The sequence below is a fragment of the Salmo salar genome, chromosome 11 (genome assembly GCF_965601325.2).
Source record: "Salmo salar chromosome 11, fSalSal1, whole genome shotgun sequence".
Taxonomy (NCBI): domain Eukaryota; kingdom Metazoa; phylum Chordata; class Actinopteri; order Salmoniformes; family Salmonidae; genus Salmo; species Salmo salar.
Genome location: NC_138301.1, coordinates 37,747,690 through 37,765,817, shown reverse-complemented (window position 1 = coordinate 37,765,817; position 18,128 = coordinate 37,747,690). Strand labels below are relative to the sequence as shown.

Sequence of the window (18,128 nt, the reverse complement as noted above, 5' to 3'; positions counted from 1 at the left end):
TAAGCATTCTCATTGTTTAGTAGGAACAGGGGAGAAATAAGCATTCTCATTGTTCAGTAGGAACAGGGGAGGAAATAAGCATTGTCATTGTTCAGTAGGAACAGGGGAGGAAATAAGCATTCTCATTGTGGTAGCTCTGTTTTAATTTTTTTTTATTTTGTGTCCACTGGATTAGAAAGCTAGAAAGAGTTGGCTGTCAAGCTAATTTCCCCCAGCAGGAAAATATAAGCATACAGCCATAAAACAATGGCAACACACACACACACACCCACATATGGACAGTTTGCACACACACACACACACACACACACACACACACACACACACACACACACACACACACACACACACACACACACACACACACACACACACACACACACACACACACACACGGACAGTTTGCACACACACACACACACATATGGACAGTTTGCACACACACACACACACACACACACACACACACACACACACACACACACACACACACACACACACACACACACACACACACACACACACACATATGGACAGTTTACACACACACACACATATGGACAGTTTGCACACACACACATATGGACAGTTTGCACACACACACCCTAGACTAGATGAGTAACTGTTTTGGTCTTTGATTGCAGGATGGACTTTGATGACGAGGATGGGGAAGGACCAAGTAAATTTTCAAGGTGAGAACAGTGAACGATGGCCCACTGATATTTCCATGTAGTAAGTGTCACTCATTGTTAGAACAAATAACTCTTTCTATGAGAAGCAGTCAGGTTCTAGACTTGAAGTTGTTGCTATGAGTGTTTATTATACAGAATTCCAGATTTTGTACAGTCATTCCTTGTTGTCATCTTATTGCTATGGACATTCAATCACATTTACCAAACCCATTGTTTCATATTTTCAAGCGTTTTAACATTTTTGATCTGTTAAACGTTTTTTTGTTCCTCAAAAGCAGCTTCAGCTGTCGTTCCACCCACAGGCATTCTCTCACGTGTTGTTTTTCTCCAACGTGTGGTTTTTCCTCTATTCTGTGTTCTCTCAGATTTATCCAGAGTTCCCTGGCAGCAGTGGTCTCTGTTAGTGGAGTGGGGACAATGCCCTCTGCTGGGGAGAAGATAAACTACAACAGCATGTTGTATATAATGAGAAACACACTACTACCTCTGCCACATTACTAACTCTCTCATTTTAAAATTGATGAGAAGAGCCTACCAAACAACCAGAGCCTATTGACCAAAAATACCACATTGATAAATAGTGTGCTTTGTTGCAGACATCCAGCATGCCACTGCTTATTATAAAAAGTGTTCTCACACACCTTCTGAAAGTCTCTTGTTACTCCATACCTGACCAGGCCACGGGAAGTCCTATTTTTCAACTTCTCTCCCCTGTCTAGTCCACTCTAGTGAGGCCTTCTTAGAGGCCAGAGAGTACCGATCCCATAGGGCTCTGTCAAAAGTAGTGCACTACATAGGAAATAGTTAGCACTTTTACAGCCACTTAATACAACGCATGCCCATTTTCTGCTGTAACACCCATTACCTGTCCTGTGCATGTTGCTCTCATCAAAATATCTAACACTTTTTAAAGCCCATAAATAGCATGTGTATCATTCTAATTCTACACGTGTTATCCCTTATTCAGGCTACCGTGTTCAGGTTACTGTGTTATCCCTTATTCAGGCTACCGTGTTCAGGTTACTGTGTTATCCCTTATTCAGGCTACCGTGTTCAGGTTACTGTGTTATCCCTTATTCAGGCTACCGTGTTCAGGTTACTGTGTTATCCCTTATTCAGGCTACCGTGTTCAGGTTACTGTGTTATCCCTTATTCAGGCTACCGTGTTCAGGTTACTGTGTTATCCCTTATTCAGGCTACCGTGTTCAAGTTACTGTGTTATCCCTTATTCAGGCTACCGTGTTCAGGTTACTGTGTTATCCCTTATTCAGGCTACCGTGTTCAGGTTACTGTGTTATCCCTTATTCAGGCTACCGTGTTCAGGTTACTGTGTTATCCCTTATTCAGGCTACCGTGTTCAAGTTACTGTGTTATCCCTTATTCAGGCTACCGTGTTCAGGTTACTGTGTTATCCCTTATTCAGGCTACCGTGTTCAGGTTACTGTGTTATCCCTTATTCAGGCTACCGTGTTCAGGTTACTGTGTTATCCCTTATTCAGGCTACCGTGTTCAGGTTACTGTGTTATCCCTTATTCAGGCTACCGTGTTCAAGTTACTGTGTTATCCCTTATTCAGGCTACCGTGTTCAGGTTACTGTGTTATCCCTTATTCAGGCTACCGTGTTCAGGTTACTGTGTTATCCCTTATTCAGGCTACCGTATTCAGGTTACTGTGTTATCCCTTATTCAGGCTATCGTGTTCAGGTTACTGTGTTATCCCTTATTCAGGCTACCGTGTTCAGGTTACTGTGTTATCCCTTATTCAGGCTACCGTGTTCAGGTTACTGTGTTATCCCTTATTCAGGCTACCGTGTTCAGGTTACTGTGTTATCCCTTATTCAGGCTACCGTGTTCAGGTTACTGTGTTATCCCTTATTCAGGCTACCGTGTTCAGGTTACTGTGTTATCCCTTATTCAGGCTACCGTGTTCAGGTTACTGTGTTATCCCTTATTCAGGCTACTGTGTTCAGGTTACTGTGTTATCCCTTATTCAGGCTACCGTGTTCAGGTTACTGTGTTATCCCTTATTCAGGCTACTGTGTTCCGGTTACTGTGTTATCCCTTATTCAGGCTACCGTGTTCAGGTTACTGTGTTATCCCTTATTCAGGCTACCGTGTTCAGGTTACTGTGTTATCCCTTATTCAGGCTACCGTGTTCAGGTTACTGTGTTATCCCTTATTCAGGCTACTGTGTTCCGGTTACTGTGTTAGGGTGTGTTCAGGCTACCGTGTTCATGTTACTGTGTTAGGGTGTGATCAGGCTACCGTGTTCAGGTTACTGTGTTAGGGTGTGTTCAGGCTACCGTGTTCAGGCTACCGTGTTCAGGTTACTGTGTTAGGGTGTGATCAGGCTACCGTGTTCAGGTTACTGTGTTAGGGTGTGTTCAGGCTACCGTGTTCAGGCTACCGTGTTCAGGTTACTGTGTTAGGGTGTGATCAGGCTACCGTGTTCAGGGTACTGTGTTAGGGTGTGATCAGGCTATGGTTGTGATCAGGCTATGGTTATCAGGCTACTACTGTGTTAGGGTGTGTCAGGCTACCCTCATCAGGCTACCGTGTTCAGGTTACTGTGTTAGGGTGTGTTCAGGCTACCGTGTTCAGGCTATTGTTATCAGGCTACTACTGTGTTAGGGTGTGTCAGGCTACCCTCATCAGGCTACCGTGTTAGAGTGTGGTCAGGCTACTGTGTTTAGACTACGGTTATCAGTCTACTGTGTTAGGCTACTGTGCTAAGGCTACCATTTTCAGGCTACGGTTATCAGTCTACTGTGTCAGGCTACTGTACTCAGGATACCTTGGTGGTGTGGTCAGGCTACTGTGTTTAGACTATGGTTATCAGTCTACTGTGTCAGGCTACTGTTCTCAGGCTACTGTGATCAGGCTACTGTGTTAGGGTGTGGTCAGGCTACCGCGTTTAGGCTACGGTTCTCAGGCTACTGTTCTCAGGCTACTGTGTTCAGGCTACCGTGTTTAGACTATGGTTCTCAGGCTACTGTTCTCAGGCTACTGTGTTCAGGCTACTCTGTTAGGGTGTGGTCAGGCTACCGTGGTCATGCTACTATGTTCAGGTGTTTGCGTCTCAGTGAGTGGTGTCCCAGGTGTTACATGCTGTGTTTCTTCTCTGCTCCTCTCTCTAGGTATGATGATGATGATCAGATACCTGGTGATGATAAGGAGAGATATGCCAGGTAGGCCTGGCCTGCTAGAGCTCCACAGGATTTCACTGACTCACCCCACCTCCCAGGGCTTGACTAAAAGACTTACCTAACGTTTACAGCAGTGTCAGGTTACACCTGCTCTTTTCACCAGTGAATAAAACACTACATGCATTTTTTTTTTACCTCTATGGGCTAGGTGGGACGCTTGCGTCCCACCTACTCAACAGCCAGTGTAATCCCGTGGCGCGATATTCAAATACCTTAGAAATGCTATTACTTCATTTTCTCAAACATATGACTATTTTACACCATTTTAAAGACAAGACTCTCGTTAATCTAACCACACTGTCCGATTTCAAAAAGGCTTTACAACGAAAGCAAAACATTAGATTATGTCAGCAGAGTACCCAGCCAGAAATAATCAGACACCCATTTTTCAAGCTAGCATATAATGTCACATAAACCCAAACCACAGCTAAATGCAGCACTAACCTTTGATGATCTTCATCAGATGACAATCCTAGGACATTATGTTATACAATACATGCATGTTTTGTTCAATCAAGTTCATATTTATATCAAAAACCAGCTTTTTACATTAGCATGTGACTAGCATGTGACTAGCATTCCCACCGAACACTTCCGGTGAATTTACTAAATTACTCATGATAAACGTTCACAAAAAACATAATTATTTTAAGAATTATAGATAAAGAACTCCTTTATGCACTCGCTATATCCGATTTAAAAATAGCTTTTCGGTGAAAGCACATTTTGCAATATTCTGAGTAGATAGCCCGGCCATCACAGGCTAGCTATTTTGACACCCACCAAGTGTGGTACTCACCAAACTCCGATTTACTATTAGAAAAGTTTGATTACCTTTGCTGTTCTTCGTCAGAATGCACTCCCAGGACTTCTACTTCAATAACAAATGTTGGTTTGGTCCCAAATAATCCATAGTTAAATCCAAATAGCGGCGTTTTGTTTGTGCGTTCAAGACACTATCCGAATGGTAAAGAAGGGTGACGCGCCCGACGCGTTTCGTGACAAAGAAATTCAAAATATTCCATTACCGTACTTTGAAGCATGTCAACCGCTGTTTTAAAATCAATTTTTATGATATTTTTCTCGTAAAAAAGCGATAATATTCCAACCGAGAGTCGTTGTTTTCGTTCAAAGAGAGAGAAAGTAAACATGGTGTCGGCTCGTGCACGCGCCTCCAGTCTCATTGTCCTCAGATCGACCATTATCCAAATGCGCTAATGTTTTTCAGCCATGGCCTGCAAAGCCACCATTCATCTTTCTGGCGCCTTCTGAGAGCCTATGGGATCGTTAGAAAATGTCACGTTATGCCAGAGATCCCCTGTTTTGGTTAGAGATGATCAAGAAGGCCATGAAATGGTCAGAGAGAGCGCTTCCTGTTTGGAATCTTCTCAGGTTTTGGCCTGCCAAATGAGTTCTGTTATACTCACAGACACCATTCAAACAGTTTTAGAAACTTTAGGGTGTTTTCTATCCAAATCAAACAATTATATGCATATTCTAGTTACTGGGCAGGAGTAGTAACCAGATTAAATCGGGTACGTTTTTTATCCGGCCGTTCAAATACTGCCCCCTATCCCCAACAGGTTAAACACTAACTGTTTAGCATGGATAAAAAGGATGTTTTTACAGTTGTCTTTCATTCCTTAATGGAAATATCAGGTGTAAACTTAATTTTAAACAGTGCAGCCAAGCACTGAGTGAATTTGACCCACAGAGCCATGGAGACTTGGATAGAATACGGTTAAAAGGAAAGCCTGAATGCCCAGGGACTTTAAATGGAAAGCCTAAATTCTCCGGGATTTCAGATGGAAAGCCTAAATTCCCAGGGATTTCAAATGGAAAGCCTAAATTCTCAGGGATTTCAGATGGAAAGCCTAAATTCCCAGGGATTTCAGATGGAAAGCCTAAATTCCCAGGGATTTCAAATGGAAAGCCTAAATTCTCAGGGATTTCAGATGGAAAGCCTAAATTCCCAGGGATTTCAAATGGAAAGCCTAAATTCTCAGGGATTTCAGATGGAAAGCCTAAATTCCCAGGGACTTTAAATGGAAAGCCTAAATGCCCAGGGACTTCATACCCCTGGACATTTACAGCAATGTTGATTAATGTGCAAGTCAAATTCAATTAAATCAGACCAATTGAAAAATCTATCAATGCTCCCCGAATTTATATTAGTAACTCTGAATACAAACATAATTTTCAAAATGGACAATTTATTAATCTGATGTTTTATTCATCATTCATCTTCATCGTGTATTTATGCCACCAGACCTCTGCTATGGAAATGAAGGTTCTGTCCCAAATGGCTCCCTATTCAGTTAGTGCTGACTCAAAAAGGGCTTGTATGGAAACCTTACCCTATTCAGTTAGTGCTGACTCAAAAAGGGTTTGTATGGCAACCTCACCTATTTGGGACATTAGAAATACAGTGCCTTCAGAAAGTATTCACACCCATGGACTTTTTCCACATTTTGTTGTGTTACAGCCTGAATTTAAATTGATTCAATTTAGATGTTTTTGTCACTGTCCTACACACAATACCTCATAATGTCAAAGTGTTTACAAATGAATTACAAATGAAAATCTGAAATGTCTTGAGTCAATAAGTATTCAAGCCCTTTGTTATGCAAGCCTAAATAAGTTCAGGAGGAAACATTTGTCACAAGTTGTATGGACTCACTCTGTCTGCAATAATAGTGTTTAACATGATTTTGGAATGACTACCTCTGTACCCCACACATACAATTTTCTGTAAGGTCCCTCAGTCGAGACATGAATTTCAAACACAGATTCAACCACGAAGACCACAGAGGTTTTCCAATGCCTAGCAAGGAAGGGCATCTATTGGTATATGGGTAAAAAATAAAGTAGACATTGAATATTTCTTTGGGCGTGGTGGAGTTATTCATTACACTTTAGATGGTATATCAATACACCCAGTCACTACAAAGACACAGGTGTCCTTCCTAACTCAGTTGCCAGAGAGGAAGGAAACCGCTCAGGGATTTCACCATGAGGCCAATGTTGACTTTAAAACAGTTTAAAACTGAGGATGGATCAACAACATTGCACTTACTCCACAATACTAACCTAATTGATAGAGTGAAAAGAAGGAAGCCTGTACAGAATACAAATATTCAAAAACATGCATCCTGTTTTAAACAAAGCAAAGCAATTCACTTTGTGTCCTGCATACAAAGTGTCAAGTTCGGGGCAAATCCAATACAACACATTACTGAGTACCACTCCATATTTTCAAGCATAGTGGTGGCTGCATCATGTTATGGGTATGCTTGTAATCGTTAAGGACTATGGAATTTTTCAGGATTAAAAAAAAACTGAATGGAGCTAAGCACAGCCAAAATCCTAGAGGAAAACCTAGTTAAGTCTCCTTTCCAACAGACACTGGGAGAGGAATTCACATTTCAGAAGGACAATAACCTAAAACACACGGCCACATCTACAATGGAGTTGCTTACCAAGAAGTCAGGGAATGTTCCTGAGTGGCTGAGTTAGTTTTGACTTAAATCTGCTTGAAAATCTATGGCAAGACCTAAAAATGGTTGTCTAGCAATGATCAACAACCAATTTGACAGAGCTTGAAGAACTTGGGCAAATGTTTCACAATACAGGTGTAGAAGCTCTGAGAGATTTACCCAGAAAGACTCACAGCTGTAATCGCTGCCAAAGGTGATTGTAACATGTATTGACTCATTGGGTTGAATACTTATCTAAGTAAGATATATTAGTGTTTTATTTTACACATTTTTGACATTACTAAGTATTTTGTCTAGATCTTTGAAAAACATGACAATTAAATTCATTTTAATCCCACTTTGTAACAACAAAATGTTGGAAAAGTCAAGGGGTGTGAATACTTTCTGAAGGCAATGTACGTTATTCACACATGACGTTCATGATCAAATAAATGAACATAGACTTTGAGGACCCGTCTATCCGTAGCTCAGAGATTGTGTTCTGGTCTGCTGTGTTCTTTAATCCCTGTATGTTCTTTATGTCCTCAGAAGACAAACTCAAACGCTGAAAAGCAACTGAATAACTTCTCTTCTCCTAACTTCCCTTTAGTCTTCTCTAGTACAGAGTATTATGGTTCTTAGAGTACGTGCACATACTCCTATCTCCAAGAATGGCTGACAATGAATTCAGTTTAAGTAAAAGTGTGTATCCAGCCATAGGTAGGTGTTGAACAACCAAGTTTGAAGTCGGTTCACTAGAGTTTACCTTACTGTATTACAACTAACATACTAAGCTTTTTTTTAACACCCAAAGTTCCAATTCAAACCAATGGAGGCAAATTATTTTGTAGGCAGCCCGTCCTGCCTAAGCACTGCTAGTATAACACTGGTATATGCAGATGGTTGTCACTGGATGCTCATGTTAGAAAAAAAACTGCATAATCATGAAATCAGAATTGGGTTTAGGGTTATGGTGCATACACATCAATACTAAAGAAAATGCACAAACACACACCAAATCGTCCCACAGTACAGCCTCAAAGACCCCTTCTGTCTGCTCCATACTTTTCACTGATTTGTGAATTTAAAGATAAGAAATGATGTTTACATTTATATCCTGTCCACCGTGGCCAACCAGTGACGACCACCGCCCCCGGGTGTCTACAGCTCTGATCTGGAGCCATGTGATAACCCCCCCGACCACCAGCGACGCTTCCCCCTATGTGTCTAAATCCTCCTCTCTGTTCCAGAGAGAACCACAGCGAGATAGAGCGGCGTCGCCGTAACAAGATGACCCAGTACATCACGGAGCTGTCGGACATGGTGCCCACCTGCAGCGCTCTGGCCCGCAAGCCAGACAAACTGACTATCCTCCGCATGGCCGTGTCCCACATGAAGTCCATGAGAGGGACCGGGAACACGTCCACTGACGGGGCGTACAAGCCCTCGTTCCTGACCGAACAGGTATTATAGGTGGGGGTGACGATGGCCGCGTTCCAGGCTGACTACATTGCAGACAACTACCAGATCTCACAAAGTGTTTAAGCTAACTGCATCGTACGATATCGCATGATATCGCAATCTGATAACCCAACTGCGCTGTCGATGAAATGGCACACGACCATTGGTTGATGCCATGCAATGACTGCAATGTAGTCGGCCTGGAACACGACCAATGTGTGTGTGTTTTGTGGGTGGGTTGGTCATGGGGGCTGATGTGCGCGTATCTGTGTGTGTGTGCGTTTTGCGTGTGTGTGTGTCTGTGTGAGTAATTTAGCAGGGTCTACAAACCCTCCTCCTCAGCAAACAGGTAATAATAAAACAACTTTATTTGTATAGCACATTTCATACAGAGACCGCAACTCAAGGTGCTGTACATAATAAAATAGTGATAATAGTCATTAAAAAGTAAACAATAAAAAGACAAAGTAACATAAAAGGCAATAAAAGCAGCATAATATGATCAAAATGAATACAAACACATAGGAATTAGAGATGAAAAAAGAGTACATAAATAAACTAGTACAAAGCCAAACTGAAAAGGTGAGTCTATGAACTGGTTTTGTTCTGTTCTCTTTGACTCTGCATTTGGGTTCTGTACGTTGGGTCTGCACATCTGTGCAGCTCTACAAATGATATCCGCTGACACAATTTCCTGTCAGCATATTGATCTTATCAATTTGAAATAAATAAAGCTTTTGCAGGCTGTCTGTCATGTCCCCTGCCTCTGCCCTTGGCGTGTGTGTCTGTTTGTCCCGGATTTTCACCAATGGTATGTCAGTCAATACTGTATATCCCTCATCTTTACTGTGACGTGTGTTTCTGCTCTGCCATCACACACGTGTGTGTGTTCTGTTTCTCTTTTCTCCTCTCGTCTAATAGGAGTTGAAGCACCTCATCCTGGAGGCGGCCGACGGCTTCCTGTTTGTGGTCGCCGCGGAGACGGGCCGCGTGATCTATGTGTCTGACTCGGTGACGCCGGTGCTCAACCACCCGCAGTCGGAGTGGTTTGGCAGCACGCTGTATGAGCAGGTGCATCCTGACGACGTGGACAAGCTGCGGGAACAGCTCAGCACCTCAGAGAATTCCATGACAGGTAGGAATACTGCTATACACATAGCTTTCACTAGGGAATATCAATGTTGGTTCGCAATACTGTTCAGGAATACTGCTATTCCGTTAACTAGAACTCCATGTCAGAGGTAGGAATGTTGGTTGGGAATGCTGCTTAGGAATACTGCAGTTTCCCAAGCTAGAACTCCACGATAGGTAGGAATATTGGTCCGCTATACCGTTCAGGAATAACACTGTTCACATAGCTAGAAGTTCTTGCACGTGTCCTTGCCAACCAACTGCTACCCCTGTCTGAGGAAGTACTCCCAGAATCACAGTGTGGCTTCCGCCCGTCCGGAGGTACTGCAGATATGCTCTTCAAAGCACGCCAGCTACAAGAGAAGTGGCGGGGGCAAGGCCGGTGAAAAAAGCTACACATCAGTAAAGAGCGCTGTCTGCTGATAGAATGTGGAACGAGTCTCCTATTTTAAAATATGCATATATGCATATCTGTTCTGGATGGGAAAGCCCCAGGTCCATTTCGGAACGGGTTCAACTTTTTGAACCTGTGAAGGCCTCTATGCCACACTTCTGGTGGACACTAAAATACAGCTGCCTTGACAAGTTCATCGGAATACTGGTCTACTAAGCGGATGAAAAGCGTGCCCAAAGTAAACTGCCTGTTACTCAGGCCCAGAAGCTAGGATATGCATGTAATTGGTAGATTTGGATAGAAAACACTCTAAAGTTTCAGGTGAAACCCCGAGGACAAACCATCCCCCCTCCTCCAAAAAAATTCATCCTACCACTGTTTTCAATAGCTGTCACTTTTATTATAAGGCAAAATCCTCCCCAATTGCAGTTCCTAGGGCTTCCACTAGATGTCAACAGTCTTTAAAAAGAGTTTCAGGCTGGTTTTTACAAAAATGAGGTAGAAGTTGTAGTTTTTCTAAGTGGCTCCCATTTTAGCTGTAGTCTTTCCATGCGCATGGACGAGAGCGCGTTCTTTTTGTTTATCTCCGGTAAAGACAATAACGATTCTCCGTCTTAAATTTTATCGTTTATTTACGTATTAGGGTACGTAAGGTTTGGATATAAACATTGTTTGACTTGTTTGGATAAGTCTATTAGTAACGTTTGGGATTCATTTTGTATGCATTTTGATGGAGGGAAACCAGTGGATTAGTGACTGAAGCGCGCCAGCTAAACTGAGTTTTTATGGATATAAAGAAGGACTTTATCGAACAAAAGGACCATTTGTAATGTAACTGGGACCTTTTGGAGTGCCAACAGAAGAAGATCTTCAAAGGTAAGGCATATATTATATCGCTATTTCTGACTTTCGTGTCGCAACTGCCTGGTTGAAAAATGATTTGCGGGGCACTGTCCTCAGATAATCGCATGGTGAGCTTTTGCCGTAAAGCCTTTTTGAAATCTGACACAGCGGCTGGATTAACAAGAAGTTAAGCTTTTTTTAAGTATTACATTTATATTTTCATGAAAGTTAATTATTTTTAATAGTGTAGTTTGAATTTGGTGCTCTGCAATTTCACCGAATGTTGTCGAGGTGTGCCGCTAGCCGTAACAGGTTAAATGTTTTGTCTTGCCCATTCACCCTCTGAATGGTACACATACACAATCCATCTCAATTGTCTAAAGGCTTAAAAATCCTTCTTTAAACTGTCTCCCCTCCATCTACACTGATTTGAAGTGGATTTAACAAGTGGCATCATAGCTTTCACCTGGATTCGCCTAGTCAGTGTATGTCATGGAAAGAGCAGGTGTTCCTAATGTTTTGTACACTCAGTGTATAATACAGCACCAACTCTGATGGAATTCCATGTCATCCGGATGCCCAACTCACGCCTCCCAAAGTAAGTGATGCACTCCCAGTTGAAGGAAGGTTAGTGAGCCCCTGGCGGGCAAAATAAATGCTACAAATACAACATGAAAACAAACCTTAAGAAATTCCACATCACCAACAACTGGGAGGAAACCATGCTAAACAGACACAACTGGGAGGAAACCGCGCTGAACAGACACAACTGGGAGGAAACCGCGCTGAACAGACACAACTGGGAGGAAACCGCGCTGAACAGACACAACTGGAAGGAAACCGCTCTAAACAGACACAACTGGGAGGAAACCGTGCTAAACAGACACAACTGGGAGGAAAATGCGCTGAACAGACACAACCAGGAGGAAACCGTGCTATACAGAGACAACCGGGAGGAAACCGTGCTATACAGAGACAACCGGGAGGAAACCGTGCTATACAGAGACAACCGGGAGGAACCCGTGCTATACAGACACAACCAGGAGGAAACCGCGCTATACAGACACAACTGGGAGGAAACCGCACTAAACAGACACAACTGGGAGGATACCTCGCTAAACAGACACAACCGGGAGGAAATCGCGTTAAACAGACACAACTGGGATTAAACCGCGCTAAACAGACACAACTGGGAGGAAACCGAGCTAAACAGACACAACCGGAAGGAAACCGCGCTAAACAGACACAACCGTGAGGAAACCGCGCTAAACAGACACAACTGGAGAGAAAAACATTTAGATTGTGATGGTCCCATCCTGGTCTATACCCAACTCTCTGACAGATAGTGACAGTCCCATCCTGTGCTATACCCAACTCTGACAGATAGTGATGGTCCAATCCTGTTCTATACCCAGCTCTCTGACAGATGGTGACAGTCTCATCCTGTGCTATACCCAACTCTCTGACAGATAGTGACGGTCCCATCCTGTTCTATACCCAGCTCTCTGACAGATAGTGACAGTCCCATCCAGTTCTATACCCAACTCTGACAGATAGTGACAGTCCCATCCTGTGCTATACCCAACTCTGACATATAGTGACAGTCCCATCCTGTTCTATACCCAACTCTCTGACAGATAGTGACAGTCCCATCCTGTTCTATACCCAACTCTGACAGATAGTGACAGTCCCATCCTGTGCTATACCGAACTCTCTGACAGATAGTGACAGTCCCATCCTGTTCTATACCCAACTCTCTGACAGATAGTGACAGTGGTCTTCACTCTTATTCTCATTCCCAGAAGTCCGTGACAGATTCTATTGCGTCCTATAAAGGGAAAGGGGGATACCTAGTCAGATCCACAACTGAATGCATTCAACTGAAATATGTCTTCCGCATTAAACCCAACCCCTCTGAATATAGCTCAGTAAGCCATACTTTAGCTATGGAATTCTACTCCAAACTGTTTCATCAATAGTTAAGATAGTTAAGACCTCTCTGGTTAGGATGACTAACAAGAATGACTGTTTCCCTGCCTGGAAGAAAGGTGTGCATCCATAGGACACTGTATTGTATCTGACAAGGAGGGATATACAATAACTGTTCACTAGAGGGCACTGTAGCCATGTGAATACCACCATCAATCTGTCCTCGCATAGACTCTACAGCCCCTCTTCTGAATCTAATGGTTCACAACACACAGCCATCACACACTCTTCTCTCCCTCTGGAGAATATCGAGGACGCACACGCATAGAGACTCACACTTTGATACACACACACACTTACGCACACGTGCCCTTTGAAGTCAGTCAGAGCATTAGAGCCTTGGCCCATTGTGAAACCTAGTGTAACTAAACTAACTATGTTTTCTTCTGTCTGGCCTTCTTTCTCCCCCTGTTTTGTAGTTGGGGTGTGTGTGTGTGTGTGTGTGTGTGTGTGTGTGTGTGTGTTAGCATTAGCCTGCCTGCCTGCCTGTATGTGCATGATTAGAATCAAGTGTGTTTGCCAGCTCGCTGACAGAGAGAGACCAGACAGATCTGTTCAGGCTACTGTTGTTTTGTTTGGAGCAGTTGTTGCTGTCGGCAGCTTTGTGATGGAGCAGTTGTTGCTGTCTGCAGCTTAGTGATGGAGCAGTTGTTGCTGTCTGCAGCTTAGTGATGGAGCAGTTGTTGCTGTCTGCAGCTTAGTGATGGAGCAGTTGTTGCTGTCTGCAGCTTAGTGATGGAGCAGTTGTTGCTGTCGGCAGCTTCGTGATGGAGCAGTTGTTGCTGTCTGCAGCTTAGTGATGGAGCAGTTGTTGCTGTCGGCAGCTTCGTGATGGAGCAGTTGTTGCTGTCTGCAGCTTAGTGATGGAGCAGTTGTTGCTGTCGGCAGCTTCGTGATGGAGCAGTTGTTGCTGTCTGCAGCTTAGTGATGGAGCAGTTGTTGCTGTCTGCAGCTTAGTGATGGAGCAGTTTTTGCTGTCGGCAGCTTCGTGATGGAGCAGTTGTTGCTGTCTGCAGCTTAGTAATGGAGCAGTTGTTGCTGTCTGCAGCTTAGTGATGGAGCAGTTGTTGCTGTCTGCAGCTTAGTGTTGGAGCAGTTGTTGCTGTCTGCAGCTTAGTGATGGGAGTCAGTGATGGAGCAGTTGTTGCTGTCTGCAGATTAGTGATGGAGCAGTTGTTTCTGTCTGCAGCTTAGTGATGGAGCAGTTGTTACTGTCTGTAGCTTAGTGATGGAGCAGTTGAAGCTGTCTGCAGCTTAGTGATGGAGCAGTTGTTGCTGTCTGCAGCTTAGTGATGGAGCAGTTGTTGCTGTCTGCAGCTTAGTAATGGAGCAGTTGTTGCTGTCTGCAGCTTAGTGATGGAGCAGTTGTTGCTGTCTGCAGCTTAGTGATGGAGCAGTTGTTGCTGTCTGCAGCTTAGTGATGGAGAAGTTTTTGCTGTCGGCAGCTTCGTGATGGAGCAGTTGTTGCTGTCTGCAGCTTAGTAATGGAGCAGTTGTTGCTGTCTGCAGCTTAGTGATGGAGCAGTTGTTGCTGTCTGCAGCTTAGTGTTGGAGCAGTTGTTGCTGTCTGCAGCTTAGTGATGGGAGTCAGTGATGGAGCAGTTGTTGCTGTCTGCAGCTTAGTGATGGAGCAGTTGTTTCTGTCTGCAGATTAGTGATGGAGCAGTTGTTTCTGTCTGCAGCTTAGTGATGGAGCAGTTGTTTCTGTCTGCAGCTTAGTGATGGAGCAGTTGTTTCTGTCTGCAGCTTAGTGATGGAGCAGTTGTTGCTGTCGGCAGCTTTGTGATGGAGCAGTTGTTGCTGTCTGCAGCTTTGTGATGGAGCAGTTGTTGCTGTCTGCAGCTTAGTGATGGAGCAGTTGTTACTGTCTGTAGCTTAGTGATGGAGCAGTTGAAGCTGTCTGCAGCTTAGTGATGGAGCAGTTGTTGCTGTCTGCAGCATAGTGATGGAGCAGTTGTTGCTGTCTGCAGCTTAGTAATGGAGCAGTTGTTGCTGTCTGCAGCTTAGTGATGGAGCAGTTGTTGCTGTCTGCAGCTTAGTGATGGGAGTCAGTGATGGAGCAGTTGTTGCTGTCTGCAGCTTAGTGATGGAGCAGTTGTTTCTGTCTGCAGATTAGTGATGGAGCAGTTGTTTCTGTCTGCAGCTTAGTGATGGAGCAGTTGTTTCTGTCTGAAGCTTAGTGATGGAGCAGTTGTTGCTGTCGGCAGCTTTGTGATGGAGCAGTTGTTGCTGTCTGCAGCTTTGTGATGGAGCAGTTGTTGCTGTCTGCAGCTTAGTGATGGAGCAGTTGTTACTGTCTGTAGCTTAGTGATGGAGCAGTTGAAGCTGTCTGCAGCTTAGTGATGGAGCAGTTGTTGCTGTCTGCAGCTTAGTGATGGAGCAGTTGTTGCTGTCTGCAGCTTAGTAATGGAGCAGTTGTTGCTGTCTGCAGCTTAGTGATGGAGCAGTTGTTGCTGTCTGCAGCTTAGTGATGGGAGTCAGTGATGGAGCAGTTGTTGCTGTCTGCAGCTTAGTGATGGAGCAGTTGTTTCTGTCTGCAGATTAGTGATGGAGCAGTTGTTTCTGTCTGCAGCTTAGTGATGGAGCAGTTGTTTCTGTCTGAAGCTTAGTGATGGAGCAGTTGTTGCTGTCGGCAGCTTAGTGATGGAGCAGTTGTTTCTGTCTGCAGCTTAGTGATGGAGCAGTTGTTGCTGTCTGCAGCTTAGTGATGGAGCAGTTGTTGCTGTCTGCAGCTTAGTGATGGAGCAGTTGTTTCTGTCTGAAGCTTAGTGATGGAGCAGTTGTTTCTGTCTGAAGCTTAGTGATGGAGCAGTTGTTGCTGTCGGCAGCTTAGTGATGGAGCAGTTGTTTCTGTCTGCAGCTTAGTGATGGAGCAGTTGTTGCTGTCTGCAGCTAAGTGATGGAGCAGTTGTTGCTGTCGGCAGCTTAGTGATGGAGCAGTTGTTGCTGTCTGCAGCTTAGTGATGGGAGTCATAGTGATGGAGCAGTTCTTGCTGTCTGCAGCTTAGTGATGGGAGTCATAGTGATGGAGCAGTTGTTGCTGTCTGCAGCATAGTGATGGGAGTCATAGTGATGGAGCAGTTGTTGCTGTCTGCAGCTTAGTGATGGGAGTCATAGTGATGGAGCAGTTGTGCTGTCTGCAGCTTAGTGATGGGAGTCACACTTGCTGTCTGCAGCTTAGTGATGGAGCAGTTCTTGCTGTCTGCAGCTTAGTGATGGGAGTCATAGTGATGGAGCAGTTGTTGCTGTCTGCAGCATAGTGATGGGAGTCATAGTGATGGAGCAGTTGTTGCTGTCTGCAGCTTAGTGATGGGAGTCATAGTGATGGAGCAGTTGTGCTGTCTGCAGCTTAGTGATGGAGCAGTTGTTTCTGTCTGCAGCTTAGTGATGGAGCAGTTGTTTCTGTCTACAGCTTAGTGATGGAGCAGTTGTTGCTGTCTGCAGCATAGTGATGGGAGTCATAGTGATGGAGCAGTTGTTGCTGTCTGCAGCTTAGTGATGGGAGTCATAGTGATGGAGCAGTTGTGCTGTCTGCAGCTTAGTGATGGGAGTCACACTTGCTGTCTGCAGCTTAGTGATGGAGCAGTTCTTGCTGTCTGCAGCTTAGTGATGGGAGTCATAGTGATGGAGCAGTTGTTGCTGTCTGCAGCATAGTGATGGGAGTCATAGTGATGGAGCAGTTGTTGCTGTCTGCAGCTTAGTGATGGGAGTCATGGTGATGGAGCAGTTGTGCTGTCTGCAGCTTAGTGATGGGAGTCATAGTGATGGAGCAGTTGTTGCTGTCTGCAGCTTAGTGATGGAGCAGTTGTTGCTGTCTGCAGCTTAGTAATGGAGCAGTTGTTGCTGTCTGCAGCTTAGTGATGGAGCAGTTGTTGCTGTCTGCAGCTTAGTGATGGAGCAGTTGTTGCTGTCTGCAGCTTAGTGATGGAGCAGTTGTTGCTGTCTGCAGCATAGTGATGGGAGTCATAGTGATGGAGCAGTTGTTGCTGTCTGCAGCATAGTGATGGGAGTCATAGTGATGGAGCAGTTGTTGCTGTCTGCAGCTTAGTGATGGGAGTCATGGTGATGGAGCAGTTGTGCTGTCTGCAGCTTAGTGATGGGAGTCATAGTGATGGAGCAGTTGTTGCTGTCTGCAGCTTAGTGATGGAGCAGTTGTTGCTGTCTGCAGCTTAGTAATGGAGCAGTTGTTGCTGTCTGCAGCTTAGTGATGGAGCAGTTGTTTCTGTCTGCAGCTTAGTGATGGAGCAGTTGTTTCTGTCTACAGCTTAGTAATGGAGCAGTTGTTGCTGTCTGCAGCATAGTGATGGGAGTCATAGTGATGGAGCAGTTATGCTGTCTGCAGCTTAGTGATGGGAGTCACACTTGCTGTCTGCAGCTTAGTGATGGAGCAGTTCTTGCTGTCTGCAGCTTAGTGATGGGAGTCATAGTGATGGAGCAGTTGTTGCTGTCTGCAGCATAGTGATGGGAGTCATAGTGATGGAGCAGTTGTTGCTGTCTGCAGCTTAGTGATGGGAGTCATAGTGATGGAGCAGTTGTGCTGTCTGCAGCTTAGTGATGGGAGTCATAGTGATGGAGCAGTTGTTGCTGTCTGCAGCTTAGTGACGGAGCAGTTGTTTCTGTCTGCAGCTTAGTGATGGAGCAGTTGTTTCTGTCTACAGCTTAGTGATGGAACAGTTGTTGCTGTCTGCAGCATAGTGATGGGAGTCATAGTGATGGAGCAGTTGTTGCTGTCTGCAGCTTAGTGATGGGAGTCATAGTGATGGAGCAGTTGTGCTGTCTGCAGCTTAGTGATGGGAGTCACACTTGCTGTCTGCAGCTTAGTGATGGAGCAGTTGTTTCTGTCTGCAGCTTAGTGATGGAGCAGTTGTTTCTGTCTACAGCTTAGTGATGGAGCAGTTGTTTCTGTCGGCAGCTTAGTGATGGAGCAGTTGTTTCTG

At 44.5% G+C, this 18,128-nt stretch overlaps 1 protein-coding gene across 9 annotated transcripts in view; it reads left to right on the top strand.

Moving 5' to 3' along the window:
• The window catches only part of LOC106562648 (aryl-hydrocarbon receptor nuclear translocator 2), a 114,789-nt gene that overhangs the window by 12,599 nt on the left and 84,062 nt on the right, over window positions 1-18,128 (top strand). For 2 of the 9 annotated variants that reach the window (XM_045689460.2, XM_082957902.1), the window contains exons 3-6: window positions 645-692; window positions 3,829-3,879; window positions 8,624-8,837; window positions 9,756-9,969. In XM_045689460.2, the coding sequence (XP_045545416.1) occupies window positions 645-692; window positions 3,829-3,879; window positions 8,624-8,837; window positions 9,756-9,969 (527 nt within the window). Of the gene's footprint in view, window positions 1-644; window positions 693-3,828; window positions 3,880-8,623; window positions 8,838-9,150; window positions 9,184-9,755; window positions 9,970-18,128 lie in introns of all 9 variants that reach the window. The other 7 variants (XM_045689459.2, XM_045689458.2, XM_045689463.2 and 4 more) reach the window with 7 other exon arrangements.